This window comes from Bombus huntii, chromosome 7, assembly GCF_024542735.1.
Source record: "Bombus huntii isolate Logan2020A chromosome 7, iyBomHunt1.1, whole genome shotgun sequence".
Taxonomy (NCBI): Eukaryota; Metazoa; Arthropoda; class Insecta; order Hymenoptera; family Apidae; genus Bombus; species Bombus huntii.
In genome coordinates, this window is record NC_066244.1 from 11,799,178 (window position 1) to 11,825,888 (window position 26,711).

Sequence of the window (26,711 nt, forward strand, 5' to 3'; positions counted from 1 at the left end):
GTTACCGTAATTTTCTCTAGTTTCACAAGTATAACGCGAATTGTTCAAACGCTCTACTAAACAGCTCCGAACAGTCGAATAGCAGCGAGAAGCAGCGACGCTTCCAATATTGTCTATTTATATTTACTATTACTTAAAAACAAGTTATTTGTTCTTCGAAAAGTTCAACATCGATTTCGTACCTAGGTAAAACCAAAAGCTGCAGTTGATCCTCCGTAGGTTGATCTTCTAGGACTTCAGCTGCGAACCAAGTGAAACTATCAAATACAATCGAGCTCGCAGAAAGTGAATTCGTTATAGTTTAAGTGGTGAACGTTCTGAAAGAATCTTTTTTCTTGGCATCTTAGCCTTCTTCCGGGACTACGTGTCCGGCGGGTGGACATCGATGTCCGATGAGAGCAGGATCAGGGCTGTGCCACGCTTCTCCGCAACCATCTGTCCAAGAGAGAGAGAGAAGATAGAGAGAGAAAGAGAGGGAGAGAGAGCGGTTGGCGTAGAACGAAGTATCGACCGGTTAAAGCCATCCCCGCCCGGCTAAAGCGGCCAACCCTCATCCCTCTCACTCTCCCACCACGGCCTATTCGCCTTCCCGTATTCTCCATCTCCATCATCATCCTCGTCCTCGTCCTCGTCGCGCGACCATGCTGTTTTATAGGCGATAGCGCGTCGCGGCTAAAGGTCCAAGTGGGTGGAGAATAGAAATCCTCCGCGTTTCGATGGAAACCAAACCACGCGGAAAAGTAGAGTGTGCAGTAAGGACACGTGCGGATTATGGGACCGTTTCTCAAGGTGGTACGATCGAGCAGAGTTGAATTTTCGGAATTTAGGGCTCCAGTTTGAGAAAAAATGGTATTCACTTTGTCTGGTATAAATTCCAGGGGGTAAAGTTGCGAGAGGATTCTTGAGCAGGATTTTTATATTTAAATCACAGAAGATGAATGATTCTTTTGTATAATTATCGACTCTCAAGGTGTTCAATTTCTTTTTTATTTTTGGAATACAAGTGAGAAGACATTGGATGGATTTTATGTTTCATTTAATTATATGTCTTTAAATTTTTAAGTTAACGTGATATGGAAGTTTACGTCAAGGAACGTCTTTCCTATTACCCTTTGTCAATATTTAGGAAATAATCAATTTTCTCCGCTATATTTATTTTCTGTCTTTGGACTTTCAAGCTCTCGCGATTTAATGCGTTATAAAAACCCCTGCAGACAATTATCCCCTAATATACTATTCTGCGTCGCTAATCCTCTATACTTTATACTTCCTTTAATTATGTCTCTAAATTTCCAAACTTCCACTATAATCCTTAATATACCTTCTCATACTTGATCACCCTTCATACACCCGATCCCACACCCTTAACGTTTCATCCCGCAATACATCCCTCGGTCGCTATACTTGATCCACCAAAAGCTCAATCATCCTACAAAAATCGTCGGCCAACGGCAGAAATAATCGTTTCACAATATATTTCGAACTTCGCTGGCACAAAAGAGTGCGTGGAAGATATATAGGTCGACAACATGGGCCAATGGAATCAGCGATGTATCGATGTAACGAGTGTTGTCTCGGCCGTCAAAGCGTGGCAACGATTCATTCTTTCCTTTCCACTCATTTTTTCTCCGCTGTACGTTAGCTTCTCTGTTTCTCTATTTCGCGGTCTCTCTCCTTTTTGCATCGCGGCCGCGGATGAATGCGAAACGTCGGCAGAACTATTGCAGCCAGTCTCGGCTCGCCGCTCCATTGTTCCGCACGCTGCTCGGCAGACAGTTGACACGGAACAGCGGCGACACAACGATACACGCGCGTGCCTCGACAACAAAAAGGCGAAAAAAAGCTTTCAAGCGACGACGAAACGAGAGAGAAGGAAGATGGGAACAGAGCTTTGTTTAGACGACGGGCTGAAAATGCCTTGGGGTCAGCGTGAAAGGAGATTTATGACGATCCGGTGACTGCCAATGTCGCGGTTTCAAGTTACGGGGGTAGTTTGTGTTGACTTCAAACTTTCCTGATAATCCTTAACTTTGGAATGTAGGAATTTTTATTGTGTCAGCTTGCGTGTACACGGAATATCGATTTCCCAAATAAGACTTTTAGACGAGTCTTATGGACCGGATTCGGTTTCTTCAGAACATATATTTCTAAATACAACGAATTACTGACGATGAATCGTAACTAGGATTCTAGCAAGGAAAAAGACTATCGTCAAACTTATTTTTATCGAAGATAGCCTTGCATCAATTGTAGTTTCGTTATCAATCTTTTAAGTGAAATTGAGTTTTCTTGCGTTTTCTTGCGCTCTGTCGTATCTCTATATTGCAAAATTAAATATTAAATTACGAGTTCGTTCTACTTTGCCCTTTTACATGTTTAGTAAATATGTATAGAAACAGAACACGAACATGTATGTTCGTGTCAGGGATATGTCAGGAAAGAAAGTTGGGTCAAGAATCATATTGCACGAAATGCGCAATATAGAAATCATTTAAATATACAAGTATTTTTTTAGAACAAAAAATACGATTTTCTATCGAAATTACTTAAGTCAGATTAGTTCTACGGCTGAACTAGTGGAAAGCTATTTTCTGCCTTGTATTTGGAGGATGATTAGAGACTATGTACAAGGGCGTACACAGGTCGAGAGGAAACAGTGGGTGGTACGGTTACACGAGAAGCAGCATTAACCGAATTTCTAGCTTTTTCGTCTAAACAGACGCGATCGTAATACCGTAACGGCTTGTTGGGGAACACGGGAACGAGACGTCCCGGGGGAAATCATCTTACGAGCACGGCGAGGACGCCGGTTAGCCGCAAGTCGACTTCTTACCCCCTGTGCAGTGTCGGATAATTCTTTTCCTACGCGATAGAAGATGAAGTGCTTCGTGATCGTTAGCTTCGTGCGCGGTTCTTTAATGTATCAATCATCCTTTTAGCCCAGACCAGGTCTAACCTACCATTAGAGACTATCTGGTTTCTCCTCCATCGAGAAGAGTTTCTTAGCCCGAACCTCTAGAGACATCTTTTCGTTTCGAGTTATTTGACTTGTAAATTTTATTTCATCTTTTACCGTGTTACTTTAGAGCGTACGTTAGGCTGTTATACATATGCTATAGTAACTCATTGAATCGAAACTTATTCATATTAGAAACAACCTACCGATAAAACAGTAGAATAATCTGCAATTACTAAACGAAGATAATGCTCAATTCTTGCGCTTGTTCCATTTTTTAAAAATCCTCCCTATAACGAACGAAAACTTGTGCCAAAAACACCCTTTCAATAAAACTTTAGTAACTTCCAATTACTGAAAGAAAAAGATACTCGGTTTGCCCCCCCCCCCATTTTCTAAAAATGCTCCCTATAACAAACGAAAACTTATTCATATTAAGAGCAGTCTGTCAGTAAAACTTTAGTAACTTTCGATTACTAAAAGAAAACGATACTCTGTCTTTCCCCCATTTTCTGTAAATGCTCCCTATAACAGACTGAAACTTATTCACGCTAAAAATACCCCGCCAATAAATCATTAAATTTCAATTATGATGCTAAAAGGAGTCTATAGCCTTCCTCTGTTACCTTCACTCTCCGATCTATACCACGCTTCCCTATAATACTTCAAAACAGCGAAACATCTCTATATCTCATCCATCATTTATTCAAGCCCTGCTTCGAATGCAAACCATTTCTTCGTGCATCCTGTAACCTGACGGCGCGTGTACGTGCATGCAGCGGCTCCTGATCGCCACCTCTCCGCAGGAGAAGTAGGACGACAGACTCGGGCTGGCTATGCAAAAATGTAGCTACACGTTTTACGATGTATCACGTGACACGGTGGATCCTACGCTAGAAGCCCGCGGGTCAGGATTCTGCAGGATCTGCGCGCGCAGCTTTACTGCCTATTGTAAAAGACAGCTAGTTAGCTTTCTGAACGTTGGTACGGGTTGTGCCAAAGTCGCCTGCCAAGTCGGGATCATCGACGAGGTCGCGAGTCTTACGGAGTTATTAAAAGTTCTCCTGAGCCAGCAAGCTCGCCCGTCGATCGCGACACTCGATAAGAATCCTCTTCGAACGATGCTCGCGGATAAGAATACATAGAGAGGAATTCTTAGATAGTTACCAGATAGCTCGGGGATAACGTCGACTCGAATGGAGGAAGCCTTTACTTTGTAAATAAACGCGGTTCCTCTCTCGAGCTTCATCAAGGGTAGTTGACTAGCCTAAAGTCGAAAGTCTTCGCCGTCTTATTAAAACTTTCCTTCGCTACCGGGGATGGAATCGGTAGCTGAGATTTCCTAGTTAGTTACTAAATGCACTAGGCTAGGGTTAGAGAGAGGATCGAACGACGAGGGTTGAAACGTATGTTAGAGACGCGAATTTAGAGTATCCTGGATGTATAAATTAGATTTTAGTTTGGAAGTTTCGGACGAGGATGAGACGAGATTAAGCGTCCTGCTTTGGAAAAACCATAGCAGGACACTCTAATGGTGAGATCAATTATTAACATTGCCGTGGTCTTACAAATTTTATTTGATGGAAAATTTAACAAATGCACATAGTATTGCATTTTTTAAAAGACAGGTACTCTTCTTCATCTTCATACAGAAATTATTAAAGATATTACAGTTCTGGTACACGAAAATGGCCGGAAATCAATTTTCCTGTTCAACTTTTTTTCACGCGTTGGTCGCTTTAAGGGAATAGAAATATTCCGCCCCAACTGACGAAGCAGCGTTAAGTGTACCTTCTGCTAAGACCCCAAAGAACAATATCACCCCTATTCCAGAATTTTAAAATAGACCGCATACTTAAATAATTCTAATGCGCTCTCCCCATCCATTAAAAATCCCCAGCACATAATTGTCGCTCGCACAATTCCCAACACGAAGGTCAAGTTTGCCAACAATGGTTTCCATAAGGATCTCCGATAAGGTCTATAGATAGACGTATTGCAAACTGTTGGAGGTCACCCTTGTAAATAACGAACATATCAATTAACCTTAACTCTCCTCCGAGTCTTTACACAAGCAAATTGCAAAGTCCCTAGAAGCAAATTCGTCGATGATATATCGACGGGTAAGTTCATATACGTATACATCGAAATTACCTATCGTGTTCATATGTGTCGTCCTTTTACCAAGGGAAATACTCCCGACTTCCGTTGACGCGCGGTTCGCTCGATTTCACGAATTCAAGGATCCCCCGTGTTGCATAAAATAGAAATACATCGGCGTACACGCGCGCACACGTAACGATGGCGATCTCCATTCGGTCGTGAGTTGCGAGGAAAATCGATCAACGATAAAACGCTGGCCGGGGACACGTTTATAGCCGAGGCTGGTTCCCTGTGCGAGATCCTATGGTCGTCTACTTTGCCCTCGCGTACACGATCGCTGTAGGATCTCACCCGGGGGGTAAGGCTGGATATTTAAAGGTATCGACGTGTCGTCGCAACGCTCTGCAAAGGCGCACCGTCGCCAGGCGGCAGGAAACTTCGCTTTGAAAGCACATCGCCGACTCTTGCACGCCCTACTTGCACGTCGTGTCGTCGAGCGATTGCCTCGATTCAAGGCCGACACTGTCACTCGACCACCATTTCTGCGTCAGTGGCTTCTTCTCTCCTTCCCCATCCTTCTTACCAAAACCTTTTTCACTTTGCTCCTTTTTCGACGCTTGCCTTGTATGTTTTTTCCTTAGGATTCTGTCACAGATTTTTCAGATAACGAAGTAGCTGCTGGTTGGGCTTCCTTTTGAGGTTGAGCTTGGCGTGTAAGGCGGCGAGGATCGCGCCTCGCTGTTCCTGTTTTCTGTTAGTTATTATTTAATCCTTTCTCAGGGAACCGGGAGTTTATGAGAAATATAGGCAACGTGACTGGTCTGGCAGAATTTATTGCATGTGAATAGGCAGAAGCGAACAGTGTACGCGTCTCGTCTGTTGTATTATAATAAGGAAGTAATTTTGGTGATAGAGGAAGATGTTACTAGTTGGCGCTTCGTATCCATATACGAATCGATTGATTAATCGATGAATTGATCGATTAATTGACTGTCTTCTTCATTTTAACCATTTCTCTCAGTCGTTTAATTTATCTCTTGCGAAAAGAACTTTAAGTAGTGCGAAGTACGCCAAGACACGCAGTCTGATTGAGAAGAACTGAAATTACACTTTTCTCGTTCAATATACTGAAATTAAACAATTTCGTATATAAAAGTTCATTACATTCTCCATCTTCCGCCTCGATTTTCTTCAGTCTAAGAGATTTAAAGCTGTCCGTACGGTACAGATAAGTCGAAATGGAGACTATTCCTGTCTTAATTTATTTCGTGAAACTTAATCATAAAAACTCATAGGCACTTGGAACACCATATTTTACCATTCAGCATCTTACAACCAATTTTATCCTATAGAATTCTTCCCATATATTTTCTGACATGATCTTACACACTCTCAAAGAGCCGACCCAGCGTACAAACGTAAATTTCTCCCCTTTTTGCCCGATTTTTCTGAATCTTCTCCGGGTTTATATTCCATAGGGACCTATAAACGGTCCTTTTGCACGCAAGAAACGAAGAATGGAAACCGAATGGATTTTAGGGAAAATAGGTTGAGCAGCGTGTCCTTTGCCAACTGCAGTGCACAGGTTTTATGCAGAGTAACGATGACGTTAGCCGTAAGATTGGCAAAGCGATTAAAAAAGAGCTAACGTCTCTCTCTCTCTCTCTCTCTCTTTCTCTCTATTCATCCTTCTACTACCTTGTTATTCTTTTTTTTCTGTTCATCTTATTCATTACCATTGACAATGCAATTGCGTCAACGAGTGCGTCTCGTGATAAAAACTTTTCCACGCTGGTTTCTGTCCACGTGACAGATATTCATTAAAAAAGAAGCAGGACAGCGTGGGTGGGAATTGTACTGCAACGTAATAAAACGGAACAAATCCCCGGTTAAGATTCTATTTTTAGACGAAGAAATTTCCTTCGCACCTTCGGTCGCGTTTCAATTTTCTCGCAATCTAACGCGCTTTGGCCGTTCCGTTCCTTCGAATCTGATTCCTGGTATAATAGAATATTTCTAGACAGGAGTATATTTCCTCGCAGGGCTTTCTGCATTCGTAATCGTATAATCTCTATCTGTAACCATCTCTCTTATTCGAGTGACTCGCGCGCTATATCTGCTACGACTTCCGTCGTTTTCCAGCATTCCGATGGATCTCGTTTGGCACAGATAATCGAATTATCTCTTCGGTTACCTGCAGGAATTTCCAATTTTTCATGGGATGGATATTCCACGTTCGCAAAGGAACATCTACCGAATGTCGTATATAACGATTTAGTTTCAATAGGCTGTGGATTTTTATGCAAATTCATATTTTCCTGGATACAATTAAGATTAGAATAGGATGCAGAAATTTGCGTCACCCATTAAGTGTCGTAAAAAATACTACACTTTGGACAGTATATATATTTTTGCATATACCACAGGTTACATGTTTATTTATAGGCTATAGGTCCTAGATTTTACGTTCATGGCTCAAGATTAACTTACATCTAAGACAATTGATTGAATCCAAAAATTACTATGTGCGAATGGAGAAGTATATATATATACTACATATTATATCTTTAAATTTGTCATAATTGCATAAAAACCGCGGTCTAATTATTATTTATACGTAATTATTCTATTGCGATCTGTTATTGTCTATATATTATCCGTGTAACATTATGGAATGCAATCTGAAGATGAGGAAAGTTCCACAGAAATTTTTGTAATGACTCACAGAGTAACAAAGATTATGTTAAACATACGTTTACATCACCGAGGTATTCGTTTCTCTTCAACTCTTTATTTGAACACTATCAGGTGTTGTAAAAATCACTTTGCTAAATGTGAATTGGCCGGTGTTAGATCAAAAAGCAAACAACTAAACGCTGCGAACGATCTGGCGCCCGTGATCGTTATTGTGTACGTGGTTTAGGCGTTTTTGTTAATTGGCACGGAGAACCGGAGTCGTAGTAGCTCGTTTTAGTAAATTGAACCGAGCCGATTCCCCGCCAAGTGCGACTCCTGCTCGATCGTTCGCCAAGCGCGATTAAACGCGAATGCAAACGGTTCTGGCCAAGTGTACTCGAAATCTGGTTCACGGATTTCTATGAGAGAGCGTTAGAATCGCTGTTAGGTTGATCAGATTGATGCCATTCGAACCGATCGCGATGGCACGTAAAGATCTCGTGACGATCGATACGACGTCCTATCCAAGAGTATAGATACACTTTGATTCCTCGAATTTCCTTGTGTTATCAGTTTCAATGGACCACCTAGCGAAGGTTAAAGAAGATAGGATCAAATGTTCTTTCTAAAGATCACTGACTGAATATAAAATAATTCGTATTTGTAAATTTACAAATTGGGATATCGATCCGTATGTTTAAGTAAATCGTTAATAAATTTGTCCATCGATTTCCTCAGAATCGTTCCTCACCTGACCCATAGCATAGCATAGCTAAGAAGACAGTGAAGCTAACATTAAACTATCCTAAAAATAAGTAGCTTTAAAGTATCTAAAAGTCCCACAAAGTTTAACATCTATATACATCAAGTTTGTTATTACATACAAATTTGCAAATATTATTTTACCGCATCTAAAATTTCGTAATTATGTTATCCCAATTTAATCTTATACACGCATTAGTCCGATTAACAATTCCAAGATACAAGACAATCAAATACCCAAACAATACATCTACGCAGTAACGCACTTGTCAATCCTCAGGACATGTGCAATTTCCGACATCACAATCCATTTTAATTAATTATACAAAAGTGAACGTTCCAATCGTCTAAACATTCGCATTTATAAAATCATCGAGCGATTGTACCCTCGTAAACTAAGCTAAACTAAGCTAAACTAAGCTAAACCTGCATCTTCCTCAAATTTGAAGCAGAAACTATTTAAACAGCGAAACCCTTCTGGACGTCGACCTAACGAACAATATCAGTAATCTTGACAGCGGATTCGCGGAATGTAGCCGGTCGAACGTGATAATCCAGCGAGAAGCACGTGATCCAGGTGGATCGGTGTGCAGGTCGCCTCGGCAATCTCCGGTAATGATCAGTTTCCATGGTGACCAAGGGGTGCAGGGTGCCGCCTCGCCCTTTTTCCTTGCAGACCAACTGGCTTGGCTGGTCGAGCGCAGGAGCGTCGCGACGCTGCCGCTGCAACAACGCCGACGCCTGCAGGATGAAACATTAAGGTTGCGTTTGCGCCGATGCGCCCTGCCTTGAACTACTTCAAGGAAGGATACGCGATGGATGGATTTCCGCAAAACGCCGTGTACGGCGCGAACTTTCGTCCTGATATCGCTTCTATCTTTTAGACTTTTAGCATCGTGATTGGCTATTTTTAATTTCTATTCTTTTTCTCTTTATTTTAGTATTTTCTTTTTATTTTTGGTACTTTGAACGATGGCGGAGAAACTGGCCCAAGGATTGCACGGTCTGACCTTTTGTCCTGACGTTGCTTCTACTTCTCAGGTCTCTAACCTTTCGATCTAACGTGATTTTTATTCTCCTATTCTTCTCTTTTTTTAACTCAGTTTTTTATTTCTTTTCTCGTTTTAGAAGTTTGGGTGATGGATGGCGCGGAACAAAAGTTGTTCCAAGAATGGAGATTACCTGTCTTTATCTTTGTCACTTTTATATTTTAAGCTCTTCTCTTTAGAATTTTTCCCTTTCCGGCCTTTTCTTTTTGATTTCATTCTTCTCTTCTTTTATCTTAGTACCTCGAATGATGAATAATACGAGATGGAGGTACTCGAAGAACAGAGGTTAACACTGACTTTTCATCGTCGTATTGCTTTCATCTTTCGAACTTTTATCCTCGCAATCACATTTTTTTCTATTATTTTCTTTCTATTTTGATACTTTGGATGATGGATGGTATGGAGAGAAAGCTGTTCCAGGAACAGGTACTGCACAGATTGACCTTTTGTCCTCAGGTCGCTTTTATTTTTTAGCTTTTACCGTTTTCCCCTTCCTCTCTTCCCTCTTTTTCTCTTAGTACTTTGGATGGCGCTTAATGCGAAACGAAGTTACCCTGGGAGCTGTTCAAAGTTGAATCACTATAGGCTTTTACACTTAGCTTCTTTTATTTATTCCTGTTCTTTGTTTCAATATTTTCAAAGATGAATGATATAAGAAAAAATTGTCGAGAAGCTGTTCAGAAATTGAATGTTCCTTTCCTTTTCATTCTTTTTTTACCTTGATATTTTGTACGACGAGTGATGTGACATTTGAAATTTGGAAGTTTAGGAATCTTTAGGCATCCCAAGCCAATTGCATACGTTTGGATGCTCTTTCGCCAGTTTCTTAGACGTCCTTCTATTCATCTTGAAAAAATTATCAATTTTTATGACTGACAGTATCGACATTCGTCAAATCTTCTTCTTCGAATTCTCTTCCCTTCAGGTTCTTTCATCTTTCTTTTCGCCGCTTCTTTCTCAGATTTGATCTAAACCCTTTCAGGTGATTCGCCGTTCGTTAGGCTCGATTGATGGCGGAAAATCGACGCGGATAAATAATACTTCTGGAATAATAACGAGCCCGGAAGTTCAATTCCTTTCGCTCGCTAATTGCATCGACGTAGATCTGGGTCACCTTTCGCCCACGCCACCTTCTTTTCTTCCGTCATCCGATTATACGGAGACAAAGGACACCGTCCAGAGAAAACACAATTGCGTTTCCAGGCAAACACTCCAGTTGTAGCTACCCTCTGCCCTTCGTTTCTTTGATTTCTCGAGAATTTCTCGAATTTATCGAGCATGGAGAATGAAAATTGTAATTTTAGTGGAACAACGTTTTCTTAAACGTTTGGACACGCTTTACGGCTAGAGAAAGATGGATATCGTGAATTTTGAGAGACTACAGTTCCTACGAACGATTGAAATTTTTTACAATTATTATCCGTAATAACAATCCCGATTCAATAATCACCGAAATTCTTACACAGAAATTATCGCCAAACGATTCCAAAATTCCGAGTACCAAATTTTTCTTCCATAAAACGAACGTGCATCTTCGAACATTCGTCCATTAAACTTCTTCCGACTTTAAGTTGCCCACTTTTCGTATAAAGAATTCCAAACTCACTGTCAAATTTCCTGCAATTACAACAACGATCCGAAGATTCTTTTCAACAACCATCTCCTATCTTCGCAAACTCTGTACTACAAAAAACTTTACTGCTGCTAACTAATTTCCATCTGTCTGCGCCATGTACATATACATATATAGATACACATATTCCAAATATAGCAGTGGCGGTACAGTAGGGTAATCGACCAAGTTCAACCTTTCGACTATTCGACAGTCGTTCAAGAGGGCAAATATATAGGTTTCGCGAAGTTTGGAGAGCAGTTACGAGTCTGCTCGTTAACGGATTAACCGTATCGCTTTTCGCGAGTTTTATCATTCTCGCCCGGAGAGTTGCCGTGTCTCGTCGAACGCCGAATTAACGGGAATCTGTGTTTGAAATGTTTCAGGGGTGCCTTCTCGGTGGTTCGACGATGCGTACAGAAGAGCACCGGTCACGAATTCGCCGCGAAGATTATAAACACGAAAAAGCTGACGGCAAGAGGTAAGCTCGAAGAAAATTCTTCGTTTTAACCGTAACGACGACGACGAAAGACGATAATTAATATCGTAGATGAATATGTTAATGAAGTGGCTGGGAAGTTTCGAGAGTTTCGCAATGAAGTTCAATACAAGAACATTAGCATTTAAAATACATAGGGGTATTAGGCGAAACGACTACGCTTCATGGACTTTGATGAGGCTACGTTACCATGAAAATGGTCCTCGCAAGTTTCACGCGAAAATACGAAACGCTTGGAACGAGTTCTATGGAATAGTTTATCAATTCGCGGCATAAATTCGAATTTGTTCTTTTTAAGGCTATGCTCGTGCAGTTTGCGGCGCATGTCTTCTTCCATTTGAAAGGACATTCGGTTAAAATTTCATCGCAAGTAGCTTCACTTTAAATATTTCAGTTCGCATTTTGGGAATATTCTGATTAAAATATGTCCCGTTCTTAAAAATAGTTTATCAATACGCGATATAAACATAATAGTAGAATTATTCTTTTCAAGTAGCTTAAAAACATATGGACGTCGAACGTGATGCGAAAAATTAACGATGTTCCTTGAAATTTCATCGGTAGCCTAAAAATATTATATACTGCTTCGCACATTGCGGCTAAATTTCTATTCGGATTTCTACTCGCAAAAATAATTCATTTGCTCCCTTACAGTCTACAACGCTTAAATCAACAAAACTAACGTAACATTTACGTTACTCTTTCGCGAATCTGTCTGTAAGAAAAGTTTGTATATGGATTTACATATATCAAATTTTCGACAGTCGGTATCCTCGTTATCTTCAAATTCTCGAACTCATTCCTCTAATTGTCCGTACAATCTTCTGTTCAATCATCGCCATGCCATTTTCGCTCATTTCGTCCGGAGACATTGTTCGCTCGTATCTCGACGATCGGACATGGAATCGCGAAAAGAGCCGAGCTTTCTGTATACCGAAAGAGATTTAGCGTCTAAAAACAACAAGCGACGCCGTTGTCAGTTTGCCAACATTCCATCGCGACCAACAGTTGCCAGTGCCGTACACGATCTTCGATTCGGGAAAACCTGCTTACCTGTTTTTACGCGCGAAGTTTCATATACGTCTGTTTATTCGTCGGAACGAAAATGATAACGGAAAGAAAAGAGGAGAAAGATAAAATAAAACGTTGGATGTGACGCGAAGCCAGATGAGCGTCGTAATTGAATCAATCAAAATATCGAGCAAAAACGATCCGATAAACGCCACGACAGTCAATTTAATTAACGAGCTAAAATCAAGGCGACTGGCTTACGCGTGTTGCGATATCGAGCACAGATTTTTGGAGACTACGGTTAAGCGTATTGTCTATGTCCACATCGTCGACCAGACAATCTCGTAGAAATTCTTGCATGGGAAGGGGGGGGGGGGGGGAAGGAAGGGAAATTATTTCGTCCAAGGTAAATAGAAATATGGCAAGTTCGAGTTTGCTAAGTGAAGTTTTACCATATTTCGGATTCCTTCCTTTCGTGTGCTTTAGCTTACGAATATTTTTAATAATCTTTGAATTATGCGATGGCTTTTTGGGCAAATACTTGAATGCCTAATATCCATCATTTCTATATTATTAGGTTGTCCGAAAAGTTTCTTTCGTCTTATGAGGAAATAATAGACGCACAACGTTTTTAATATTATTTTGTCGAATTACGTACGATCCATTTTATTCCGTTGAGATAAACACAGCGACATTTCACAGACTTGGTTTTATATTTGTACGAAGGTGCACTGTTGTAAAAAACACGTTTGCGAAAGAACGACACTTTCCGGACAACCTAATATATTATATAGGGGGGAAAGATATTTAGATCAAAGAAATATAAATATAAATAGAAGTCCTCAGTAGATTTGTAACGAGTTTGGAATTTTTCTAATCGTAAAATATGATACCGAAAGAAAAAGAACGATACTAATAAAATATACCGTCTTCGAATATTTTTATCAAATTTTATTCTTCGGTATAATAGTCCTCTAGATTCTTAAAATACAATATCAAACGAAAAAGAAAAGAAGGAAGAAAGAAACAAATATTTCGGGCACTCTGAACTCTATATTTTAGTATCACTTAATATTTTCAATAATAATTCCATTTCATCGCTTTCCTATTGAATCTGTAAATGAATAATCCGAAATGTTTCTACATATTGGAACTGTGAAGTGACGATCTTTCACGTTCAAATAGACACACGTTCCTCTTCGGTTCCGTCACTTGTGTGCACAAGTTTCGCTTAGCAGACAGCGATTGATAAATTTAGTATCAAACGGATCGCCACCCGACCGGTGATGTATCGTACGCTCTATCATAAGCTTTATTGTCCCTATCAATCGATTCCTTGGCACAGATCCTAATATGTGTTCGCGTGACTCATCCCGCGTCTCGCGTGCGTATCACACCGCGCGAAACGTGTAAAAAGAGAGTCTGATTCACGGGGAATTATTTAACGTTACTATATCGTAGGAATATTTATAACGAATGAAAATTTATCGTGGTAAATGAATTTTACTTCACCTTTAAAGGAGTCGAGATAAAACAGAAATATCATTATAGATTCGCTTGGTTACACTCGCTTTCTCCTTGTTTCCTTTCTTTCTTTTTACACAGAAGCGAGACATACATATTTCGTGTATTGTTTGGGATTTTCTTTTAAAACAACAGTTTATCGCTAATATTTTATACGATAGAATATACGATCAATCGATCTCTCTCGAGCTATCTGAGCGAACGTGAAGATTTGATTCGAACGTTAAGATTTTCACAATTACTATTACGATCTGTAACATGACTTCAAAGTTTAGCCACATAATTTGACGTCATGATGCATCGAATGCATCCAAATATATACTATATACAGGATATCTAAAAAAAAAAGACAGGATAAAATTTATACTACGTGTCGATAAGTTCAAGCGGGTAAAAAAAGTTCTGACAAACTCATGTCCGAAAATGCTTCGTTGAAAAGTTATAAGGTTCAAAGACTTTCATCGATTGTTTTGACATAATAAATGTTCGGAATTTCTTTCTTCAGCCAGTATACAGGCTTCCATTCGTCCAACTAATCACTGTGACGAACTCTTTCGAATATTCCTGTTATTGTAGAAACAACAGTAAACGCATTTGTCTCTGCCTGCGATTCCGTATAGCGAGTCCTAAGAAACAACTTTCCCTTTCAACGCCTACAACTCTACGATAAAGCATTTTCGGACATAAGTTTGCATAAACTATTTTGACCTGATTAACTGGTAGTATAAGTTTTGTCCCAAGTATTCCGGACACCCTGTATTTAAAATTAATTAATACGACTGTATCTATTCCTACAATATTAGCGGAAATTATTAAAACGAGATAAAACGAGATTGTGCATTCATTTAGTGTACGTAACCGAACACGTCGATCGCATATTACGTTTTCAACGTCAACAGGTCAACTTTCGACTGAAAGTTCGGTCGTGGTTGTTTGCCTTGATGCTGCTCCACATTGCGTTCGATCGACGCCGGTAATCGAGCTTTAGAATTCGGGCGACGAGAGGAATTTTCAAGGGTCACGCTCAGAATGCAAGGGCGACGATCCACTCGCCAGGGGAAAAACCAAACACGAGCAAAAAGTTGTCTGTTCGCCTCGTCTTTGATCGTTTGACGACGTAATCTTCACATGGTCCTTCCAATTCCTCCAATTTATAGACAATTCAAGTTCCTTGCGATCTTGTTAAATCGTTAGACGTACAATTTTAATCGAGCGAAACGATCGTAGTTGATTATTGATTTTGTAGCGTTGATCTGGTAATTAAGAGACAGTAATTGATACGATCGGATATGTTTGGCACAAGAATGTAGAAATGAGATTCGACGAGCAATTAAAGAAAATTTAAGATGTACGAATACGTCGCTTTTAAGCAATTTGAATTAACGATACGCAAATATGATTAAAATGTGTGACTTATTATGGGAGTAATGATTAAAAGGAAGATATTGGATTAAAACTTGTTATCTTCCTATGGAATCAACACACGTGTATAAATAGAGTTTATAGATTTCAATTATTCGTTTAAAAAATTACTTGCAGTATACAGAAAATGATTCATACTCGACGTGTTGGCGGAATATACAAGTGTCACTGTTTGAATTAATTATAATGGCACTTCTCTACTAGTTCAGAAGTACCTTATATATCCGATCCTTAGATTAGAAACTGTATAATCTGCGGATTTACGCGACATCTATAAATTAGCAACCGTACAATCTCAACTTTATTATCAAACATTAATTTTCAGAAATTGGTTCGACGTAATAAGTGGTAAAATCAATTTGTCTCTCCATAAGTCACTATGTGCTTTTCGATATAAATAACGTTATAACCAATTGAAAGAAATTTAAATGAAATATTTTAGAAATATAAAATAACGAACAAGCGAACAAGTCAATTTATTAGTAAATTCATTTAAAATTGAACGAATAAATTAACAACTTAATAATGAAACGAATTTTGGAGCGAGGTGTTTGGAGATACATCACAATATGAAGAGGCAGAGCAACGAACATTTTTTCATCGAACTTTGTCTTAAAATCGCGGCGCGTTTTCATCGTCCACGAACGTCACCGAGATAAGCAGATTGACGTCATAAGGTTCTCTTGGAGGCTCCGAGGTGAGCTTCGCGAGTTCTTTTCAATGGAATCTTACTGGCCGGCAGAGCGACAAATTCTTTCGTTGGATTGAAACTGGATGAAATTTCATCTCGTTTCAGATGACAGGATTGACGTCAATGAGTTGTAGAACTTCACGCAAATTCATAGCTTCAACTTCTATATTTCTCTTTACCGCGGAACGTTGATTATTATTCAGAAACCGATTATCCGGATTCCCACTTTGTCGAATGTTCAATCGGTTACCTTCATTTCCTCGCCATAGATTATCCTCGGACGTATGAACTGAAATTCTACTTTATTTTATATTATTCGCTTAATTTTATAATATTATTATCGAGCAACATTCATTGCCTCTTAACTTCATAGTAACATTATTTAACGTGTTCTTAAATCTTTGAAATTCTAAATTTAATCTTTCATTTTCTCAGGAATCGCTTGTTTTTTGATGGATTACCTTCAGACAAGTGTAAATATTTATAAGGATCAGAGTGAAATTGATTAAAACCATTTCTTAGTCACAGTAAAACTCTGCATTTATTTGAACGAAATTATTATTAGTGTCTGATTGAATCGTTGCTGCCGACTGAATCTACTTATTCCTAAGCGAACTTTCGTTACATAAGTGAAAAATTACAGGGAGAATCAGTTAGCTTACCATTACATTAACATAAAATTGATTTTATTCATTAGCTAATTTCCAATTTCCCGGTTGAAGCATTGAAATGTTCGATTTAAAAAGTGGTCAATAAAAGATTTATTCTCATGTAACAATACACGTAACGGAGTACAAGCATTTAGTTTAAAAGTATCTTTGGTCACGATTCCGAATAACGTAGATGCTTCACAAGTTTTGCACAATGCTGTCAGCGTTTATAGAACGAAAAGTTTTGCCCGGCTGTGTTTGAGAGAAAGTAGGAGAAGAGATAAATTTCGTCGGTGTTTCTATTGGCACGATGGATAGTTCCTGCTGGCCAGTCGCTTCACTAGTTTCGATGCAGCCGAAAACGTTACGACTGGCCAAGCTTAACAACATATACAAACGAAGAGGATAATCTAAGAGATACCGGTAATGGAAACGCACGATCCAGTTTGTTTCTCTTGCAGCGGTTGAAATCATTGCCTTCATATCCTGTGCCTATTTCGCATTCGCGAAATCTAAACTGTTAGAAATCATTCATTGAGACTATTCGAGGTTACGTTCGTATTTCTAGCAACGTTTATAACAAGACGGAGAAGCGGAATTAATCAAATATTAGCCTCTATACCATAGATCGTGGTATTCGAGGATGTCTGACCAGTGGCTGTCCTGTTCTACTATGAAGAAATAGCTGTAGGAAATACAGTGGTTTAGGAAAATATTTGAACGCCTATCGTAGAAAATTTCCACGTGTATATTGTCTGTTATATAAGGCATTTTGAAATTTCATTAGCTCTATAATTCGATACGATTGTCACGATCGTATTAGTAAAATTTCGGACTAATTTGACAATGTACGAGTATACGGAAGTTACAACATATTTACCGCGAACATGTATTCAGCAAAAAATTAATATACAGCGCGAATAGTTATTTTGAATTTGCACTAAATATCAAGAGTGGTTCCATTGGCACGTATGCTACTTTCAAATAAATTGAATCTGAGTCGCCTGAATTTACACATTTCATTACTTTAACACGTTCCACCGCACGGTCTAAATTTTCTAGAATGATTAAAACAAGATAATCATTATGGACTATAAAATGTTCAACAACGACCCAGATAACATCGTCGGAAAGAATCACACGAAGATAATACAATACTTTGCAAAAATTACATGTTATGATGCAATATATTTCCATTCACCTTTCCTTTCAGAACAGAGAGTATATTATTGGGTTGTCCGAAATGTTTCTTTCGTTTTATAAGAAAATAACAGACGCACAATGTCTTCTCTTTTATATTAGTTTATTGAATTATTCACGAATATAATAATAAAGATAGAACGAAACGGAGCACATCTAATTCAATAAAATAATATAAAACAGAAATTGTTGTTCATCTATTATCACCTTATGAAACGAAAGAAACTTTTCGGGCAACCTAATAAATTCGCACAACAGTCGGCGCGTTAACTCGAATAATCTGCGAACGCCCCTCAAGCATATTTCCTCTAAGCCGAAATCCGCGAAATACCACCGGAGCTATAGGAAACGCGGGAACATTTTCAGATTCAGGAATCGAATGGACGAGAGGAAATCGGTGAAACAGTTTCCCGTCTGTATTTTTCCGCATCCAGCGATCGGCTGGCCGATTCAAGGTGAAACGGCGAATCGGTCGCGCTTTATTCGTTTCAGAAACATGCGGTTGAACGGCGTCCGTGGCGTGTGTAGGTCAAGAGGTTACTGGAGCAAGGTCGTAGAAGAGAGGGTGCAACCGTGCCATCCCTCTCGGCCCGGCAACCAGAGAAACAGAGGGTAAAGAGGGACGAAGAGAGACAGAGAATACCGCGCTGTGTGTCGAGAGGGGAAGGAGAGACAGCCCGCTCATCTTCCCTCTGCCTACTGCAACCTTTTTTTTTCTTCTCCTCCCCGCCACCCTCCCCCTTTCCACGTGTTACCTTTCGCCTCTGCGGAGAAACTGGAACTGTCGGCCAAAGATAGAAGCAAGCCAGTTACACGCTGCACCGCCCACACCCCGCGATGCCGTGATTTAATTCCCTCGAAATAGTTAGCCTTAGCTCTGTGGAATTGTCTGGTGCGTGCTTGCCTGTCGTCGGAAATGGAGGCGGTGGAGCGGTTGTCTCAGGGAAAAGGGTGGTTTCCGGGGATCGAGTGAACGTTCGGATCGATGTAATCGTTGTTGGAACGCCGCAAGTATTTTGTTAAGTTCTTTTTTCTTCCTGTTGACGGCGAAGAAGCAGGATTCGCGTAATATCGAATTGCCAATACCGATTCGTAAATAAACGAATTAAATTGTATTACGATGTACTGAAATGTACGATAGTTGCTGAAATATTTTGCCAACATTATTAACAACCATTGAAATTATTGGGAATGCCATGGAAGATTCGTTGGTTCGAAGGTTAATCCGTTTTTGCGTTAGTTGTTTGTTAGTCGACATGTCATCGAGTCTTTTTACACGATAATTAAAATAACGTTACTGGCAACGGCTTAATTTAAAAATTTTTAGCAGAAAATTTTTAACCAACTATACATTGTAAAAATTGTATAATTTACGGATGGGGAATTTAGTTTTTCGATAGGAAGGGATGACAGAACGCGGAGGGAAAGACATGTTGATGATTGAATTCATGGTTTTGCGTGATTTGGTAAATCGTATTAATCTTTATAATACCTCATGAATTACGTAAACTTTGAGAGGAACACTTATAAAACAACCGAATATATTTACAACAGAATTTATTGCGAAAGTAGATAAATGCCAATCGAGATTGGCGATGCTCAGGACAGCGTCCACTTCACGCACCTCTGCGTTGCGTGCAGGGATGTAGTCTGGGGGTAAATGAAGGTTTTAAGGGGAGGAACGTAAGCATTGATTTTATAGGAGTTCGCCGGCAGACAGGCAGAAACGGGGATTTGTTGGAAATTAGGTTTTATAGAGATTGGCGTTGTGTTTCATTTAAGAGCCGAAGGTAGCGAAGGTTGTTTGCAAATTGAAAACTTTTGTTCCACGAGTTAGTTTGCTCATCAAGAGCAGAATTTTCGACTTTTGTGTCTTCTTCGTGTGTAAATTTCTGCGTTAATTTTGAGGAAGTACTTGCGCGATTTGGAAATTTGAGATTGGAAATTTAATTTTATGATCTTCATTACTTAAGATAAGGCTTCATTTTAACAAACGAGGTTAGCCAATATTTTTGTTCCGTGAATTTGGTATCCATTACTTCGCAACGAAAGCGTGGACTTCTGAATCCTGTTATACTGTACATTTGAATTTCCACGTTGATCTTAAGGAAGCTTGCGAAAACAAGGAATTTCTGTGAAAATTTGACATTCTGATCATAATGTTATTTCTGTTTTAAGAACGAACGATGTCGGAGATCGTCTCGGACGACAGAATTTTCCTACGAACTTCCCAATTCTGTTTCGAGATGAATCCAAGTTCTTCCATGTTGATTGTAAGGTAGTTGGTGGAAAAACAGGAATTTGTTGAAAATTGAATTTCATGGATGTCGCTCTTGTTCTTATTTCTACAGTGTAGGATAACGAAGGGAGGACTTTAGAAATTCGAAATTCGCGTTCGTCATGTTTCAAAGTACGATTTTACAGTTTCATATATCCTCGTGCTACAAATTCAAAAGAAGTTTGTTACATTTAAATTTTGTAATTATCATCGAAGAATGAGCTGTTGGTGAGGCAAACGGTTTACATTATCGCGGATCAAGAGCGAAGAACGTAACAAGCGTCAAGCTTCCATCCAACGTAATGCCAGTCATATTTTAAACAGAACTCGGTGTTTTACGCTCAGTTTCATGTTTTACAAACATGTCCTTTACATATTCATATTTACGAGCCCGAGGTATTTTCATATACGAGCGCTACGCTTGCAGCTACAATCTCGCGGAAAGAAAAACAATTTGCTATTTAAACAACAATGGAAATCATCCCATCTGCAGTTTCTTTATAACTTACCTAACTCTAATACATGTTCGTATTTATCGAGACCCAAGGGCTAGAATTCCTTATCGATAAGATATTCAAAATATCTACTCGATCTTCGCGGAAATCGAACAAAAATATTTTTCTGTTTCGAAATAAAATTGTAAAATAATAGACAATGTGGTGAAAAAATCATACATGGCTCTATAACTTTTTAAGAATTCACCAAGTTACTCTGCAAGCAAATTGACGCTAGTCGCCATCCTGTTTGTAAAATTGATCGCTTGGATTTCGACTTGTCGGTTTAGTTGGCTCGCAAGATCCTTCGGTTACTTCCAGTTCACCGAATAATTAATCGAGCACTCTCTGTCCGTAGTTTCGTTAGCAGTTTGTGCCGTTTGAAATTCTAATTCGCGCAACGGGCAATTCAAAGGCGAAGCAGGCAACTTTGGCGCGTCTCAACCTCTTTCCAACCCTGTTAATTTCTCTTTTCTCTGCTTAGCAACAAAGAGTAGTTGTCGCAAGTAATTTCCAAAGTAATTTCCTTTCGCGTTTCAGCCGCGTAACATGCTGTAAGTTGTTTCTACGGTGCAACGGCCGACGACGATCGTGAAAGTGCCGTTCTATTCATAAATCGCGTTTGCTTTCGTCTTTTCTCTTTTTTCTTCCCCCTCCAAGTCACTTGTATCTATTTTAATGTCAACAAATGGTAAATAGGAAGGAACTTCTTGTCCACTCGGAGAACTTGACCCAGTTACACGGTATTCTCTTTGAACTGTATCTTCGTTGTCGTAGCTTCAATGTCTCTAAGTTTCTGTGTAGGCACCAGTTCCAATTATCAGTTAAGAGCGCTAACTGTTACATACGCGATACGTTCTGAAGTTTCGCGCCATTATCTCGGCCCGTGTTTCGTTTTGAATTCGAGGATACGCCTCCGTAATTATCTTCCCGGGTATTGTACGCGATCTAAGAATCGTAGAAAGATTTCCCCTCCTTGAAGGACTTCGATGAGCCTATTGTTGCAGTATTATTGTATACCGATCGACGAAAATACACTGTCGTCTGGTCGCTGTTCTCGACTATTTTCGAGGAAAAATCGATATCACGGTCGAAGGATAAAAATAAGACGACACGTAGGATCTTGGTTGTTTGCGTGTGCGATCCACGTGTAGAAATCGTGGATTGGCTTTGAGAGGACTTGCGAGATCGTTGCAAGGCCGATCCTCGCTGGTTACTTTGCGTCCGATGAAGCACGAATGTCACGAAAGTCAGCAAAAACTCTTTCACCCTCGATACCTTGCTTCGAGGGATGAAGATGAGTCAGCAGGTGAACAAGGGCGGCAGAGGGGGTTCCGAAGGGACGAAGGGAGTGGACGCAGCAGCCCTTGATCTCTCGGGCGTGATAAGAACGCGTGTCGTTCGTGAATAAACGTGCATTTTACGTTTCGATACTATCTTCGACACAGAGGGGATGTAGTGCGCACACCAGCCTCTGCATTTTTCCGCGTGAACTTGGACGATGCGAGTTCTGAAGATACCGTTCGATACGACAAATTACATATATTATTAAGTACAGTTTTTCTTTGTATAAATTTCATATACGAGGAAACTGTGAATTGTTCATTAGCCTGATAATGATATTCTTACGGTAATGAATGTTACAATCATAAAAGGAAAATATTGTTTCGCGTAATGTTTGCTTTTTGGCTATTATATAGTTATCATTATATAGTAAAATAACAAATATTTATTATACGTACATTTCGACTTGTTTTCTCTTCTTTATTGACATACACTGTGTTTAAAAATTTTTCTAATTTTCTGAAATAAATATTCTTCACTCACGTGTTTATTCTTCTCCTCGATAAATCCATTGATTTCTCAGGTTTCTAGTGAATTTCTGTTACTTCTGAATATAACGAATATTCCGTTATTCCTTCAATGATACGAGGAAGATGCTTCTGTTTGTTTGTTTGGGAAAAGAAGAATTTTTATCTTCCTTATATTTCTATAAAGAAGTCTTTATTTCATTTGCGAGTAATCGACGCGTGATACTTGGACCTTCGTTCATAGGACGAAAGCCCAGCCGGAAAACCTTGTTTTCAGCGGAAGAAAGGCGAATTCTCTTCTTTGAACGGCCGTTCTTTCCGGTGATTCGCGTACATGTGGTCTGATAGCCTCCGGTACGGTGTAGTCGGTAACGAGTTTAGCGCAAACAAGGGTGGCTCGTTAACTGTTCACCCAGCTGTGTCTAATTTTGGCCAACGGCAGCATCGCGAGACCGACGTGACTCCGCCTATTCATTTTTGGAAAAATAATGAAAAAGCTAATTCTTGAGCTTCCTACAATTTGGTAAGAACGCGGAACTAAAAGATTTCAGACAAACGATGTCAAATTAAGACCAAAACTACTTAATCCCTTCATGTACGTATAAATTGTAACGAATTATACCTTTTGTACAAAAGAATTAAGAAAACGTTGTGTTTCTGTTATCAACGATTAACAAAAATATTTAATTCTTGTCTAATAATTATCCAAGCATAGACAAAGTATTTAATTACAAGAGAATCAACCCCTAAAAGAATTAAAAAAACATCGTATTTCTATTATCAATAATTAACAAAAGAAAACATTTCTCACAGTCTAATGAAATATTCGATTTTGAAAGAATTAATCCCTAAAATAATCATTTTATTTTCACGGTTCAAAAACCACTAAATTATCTGGAATTTGCGAAAAATTTTCTACCCCTCGCGCGAAGAATGCTGCAACGTTCGAATCTGCTCATAGAGTGGGCAAATGACATCGTCGAATAACCCAGTTTTCTCTTCTTTTTCCCCTTTTTCCTTTTTTGTTTTTTTTTTCGTCAAGTGCTCTGTCCTCCAATTTGCTTCTCCTCTTGTAGCTGCAGTGTTCTTCGTGGACTCTTCTTGCTTGTCGGTAGATGCTCGTTAATTCTGGTTGTTTAGGCGCGGATACGAATGAAGACTGCCGAGTCTCGTCACCGTCGCAGATTTAATTATAGGCGAGAGAAACGAAAGAGCGAGAGGAAAAAGATCAAAAGGGATGGAAACCGGTGTCCGATTTCTTTTTCCTCGACGTTCGAAGCCAACGGAATTTCGCGCTGGATAAATGGATCCGGCTACTTTACGGTGCTTCGAAACGCTTTCTTAAGCGTATTAAATTATTAAGCGAGAACGCTAATTCTCTGAAATTCTATTTTTACCTTAGCCGACACTTACCTCGGCGACTTGGTAATTATTCCGAGGGATGGCAGATTCTTGCGGCCGTTTGATTGGTTGGCTACCTTATTTTACGGAAGATTGGAAAAATGAAAGAAGATTTGTCTTCTTTTACAGAAGATATCACGTCATGTTATTTTATTACCATATCATCTGATACTTTCTATTTGGCCACTCGAGTATTTCGTATTTGTTCGTTTAAATTTTAGTTTTGTTAGTTTCGAGACAGATTGTGTAAAAAGCGACCGACTTACATACATACCGAAATAACAAATAGAATAATATATAGAGGTAGAGTAAAGAAGGGTAATTCATTTTAATATTTTATTCGAGGGAAAAGGTAAATTCAGTGGAAGAAAGAACGTATAGTATTTAATAAGTAAGGCACGAAGGACAAGACCGATAATAGATATGGAATGGAGGGTCGATCCGCGAAGGAGGGCCGTTCAGGTGCGCGTACAACAGAAAGGAAACAGGAAATCGTGCTCGAAATGACTTGGCCACCGACAAATCCAATTTTATTACGGTCCTTGGTGAATTACCCACGAGGAAACTCGTCAAGGGAGCTCGTTGGAAAATTCGATTTCGCGGTAATGACTATACCCGGCATGGGTTGTCGTTACGGCGAAACTCTTGCGATAAAGCTCGCTAGTATCCGTTCTGGAATGCTCAGCCATAGGGTAGAATTCGTCAGAACGTTGTTCAATGGTCAGACAGTCGCTAAACTTGTAAATTTTACGAACTTTAGTTTTATAGTATGTCTTAGTGGCGATATCTGTTATTTCTTTTTTATTCTTAAACGAGTCAATGGTTGTTTGTGAATCACGTTATTCTTTCCTCTTCCTTACTCATAACAATGCTATTTTTTTGTCTTGTTTCAGATTTTCAAAAGCTCGAACGCGAGGCACGAATATGCAGGAAGCTGCAGCATCCAAATATTGGTGAGCGTTGTTCATTCACGAACAAATATTCTCATTTAATATCTCTTTACTATGAAACTCTAGTGTGATCCATGTATTCCGTTAGAATTTATTTTTTTTCTCTACGAGAATCCATATTGAGAGCAACATACAAAATTGGAAAGATATCGACGATTAAAGATCCTCCTCTTTTTTTAAACTGAAACTTTCAAGAATTTCGTATTCGATTGTACGTTCGAATACATGTTTCATACACATTATATGGGTAACATATTATTTAACACATGGGAAGTAACAATGATTACATACGCGCCCAAAATCGACAGAAACTCAATCCTTGTCCGGTAGGAGATTCTGTCGTTGTAGGTCAGACGTGATCGCTTGGTCGCGCTAACTTGTCCGCCTTTAAGTAGATCCGGACTTTCTTAAACAGACGCGCTGGTTCCCCCTCTACTTTTTGCACGTTCCATGCTCTGTTTATTATTATCAACTTCCAAATCTCACGAGATCTCTTCAAAGCAGAAGATGCAATAAAAACTCTATTCGACGCACCTATACATCAATGATCGAAAAAAATCAAAATCGTCGGACTTCTTCATGTTTCTATCGTTAGAAATACGAATACGTTGCAATGTGTATTCCATTTGGTGGTGGCCGAAACGCATACCCTGACCTACGGTGCGAACGTTGGCATTGAGACTGTGCAGCAGTTGGCGGTAGCGAAGCCTTTCGACAAACGACAGTCTGGCCCGGAAACAAACGGCGCAGAAGAGACTTTTGGCGCGTTCTCTGGAAAGTTCGTTTGGCGCTTCTACGCGTTACACGATTGTGCAATCTTATTTTATTGTATATTTTTCCCACGCTATCGATTCTACAATCGGAGAAAGACTACGAGAAAAGTTGAACAACGAGAAATGGCGAAAGATAACGATCTCGTGAAATCTCTTCAAGGCGGACGATCCAATAAATAGCCTGCCCGACGCACTTATGCATCGAAGTTAACGTTATAAAATTCCCCGGGTCTATTAAAAGATCGTTCACTTAACCGTGACCGGTAAAGGGAATTCTTACACAGCTCGTGGAAATATATTCATTGGAGTGTCGTTAAAGGGCACGTGGAAGCTCTTCATCGACCCGATGCCATCGCGTCGTCGCTACTACCTAACGATGGGAGGAAATTATAAATGTGGAATAAGCAGCGGCCAATATTGGAATCCAATAGAACGGGGGGAAAGTGAATAAACGAAAGGAGAGGGAGAGAGTTGCCTTTAGTTCGTTGCCGATCGAAATCAAGGCGAATTCTTGCCTTTTACACTTGTCCAACTTCTCGATAACCTGGCATTCGTTCCCTTCTCCTGTTTCGCACCACTTTTCCTCTTCTCGTTTTCGTTTCCTCGCTCCACTGACTCCCCCCTTCGCCCCTTCCCATTGTATCCTTCGACCGGTCGCTGTTTACCGGGTTGAATTCAATTTTCCACCAGGCCAACCTCTTCGATCTGCATTCGGTAAAATCGATTTCACGGAATATAGAAAATTCCTGTGTACCGGCATAACTCGAAGACAAAGCGTTATTATTATCGTATTTTAATGTTTTCGGGGAACGTTGGCTGTCGTAGCGGTCGAAGGTTAATGGACAGTGG

At 39.7% G+C, this 26,711-nt stretch overlaps 1 protein-coding gene across 35 annotated transcripts in view; it reads left to right on the plus strand.

Moving 5' to 3' along the window:
- The window catches only part of LOC126867306 (calcium/calmodulin-dependent protein kinase type II alpha chain), a 147,116-nt gene that overhangs the window by 36,332 nt on the left and 84,073 nt on the right, over positions 1–26,711 (plus strand). For all 35 annotated transcript variants that reach the window (XM_050621663.1, XM_050621631.1, XM_050621630.1 and 32 more), the window contains exons 2-3: positions 11,545–11,639; positions 25,033–25,092. In XM_050621663.1, the coding sequence (XP_050477620.1) occupies positions 11,545–11,639; positions 25,033–25,092 (155 nt within the window). The remainder of the gene's footprint in view (positions 1–11,544; positions 11,640–25,032; positions 25,093–26,711) is intronic.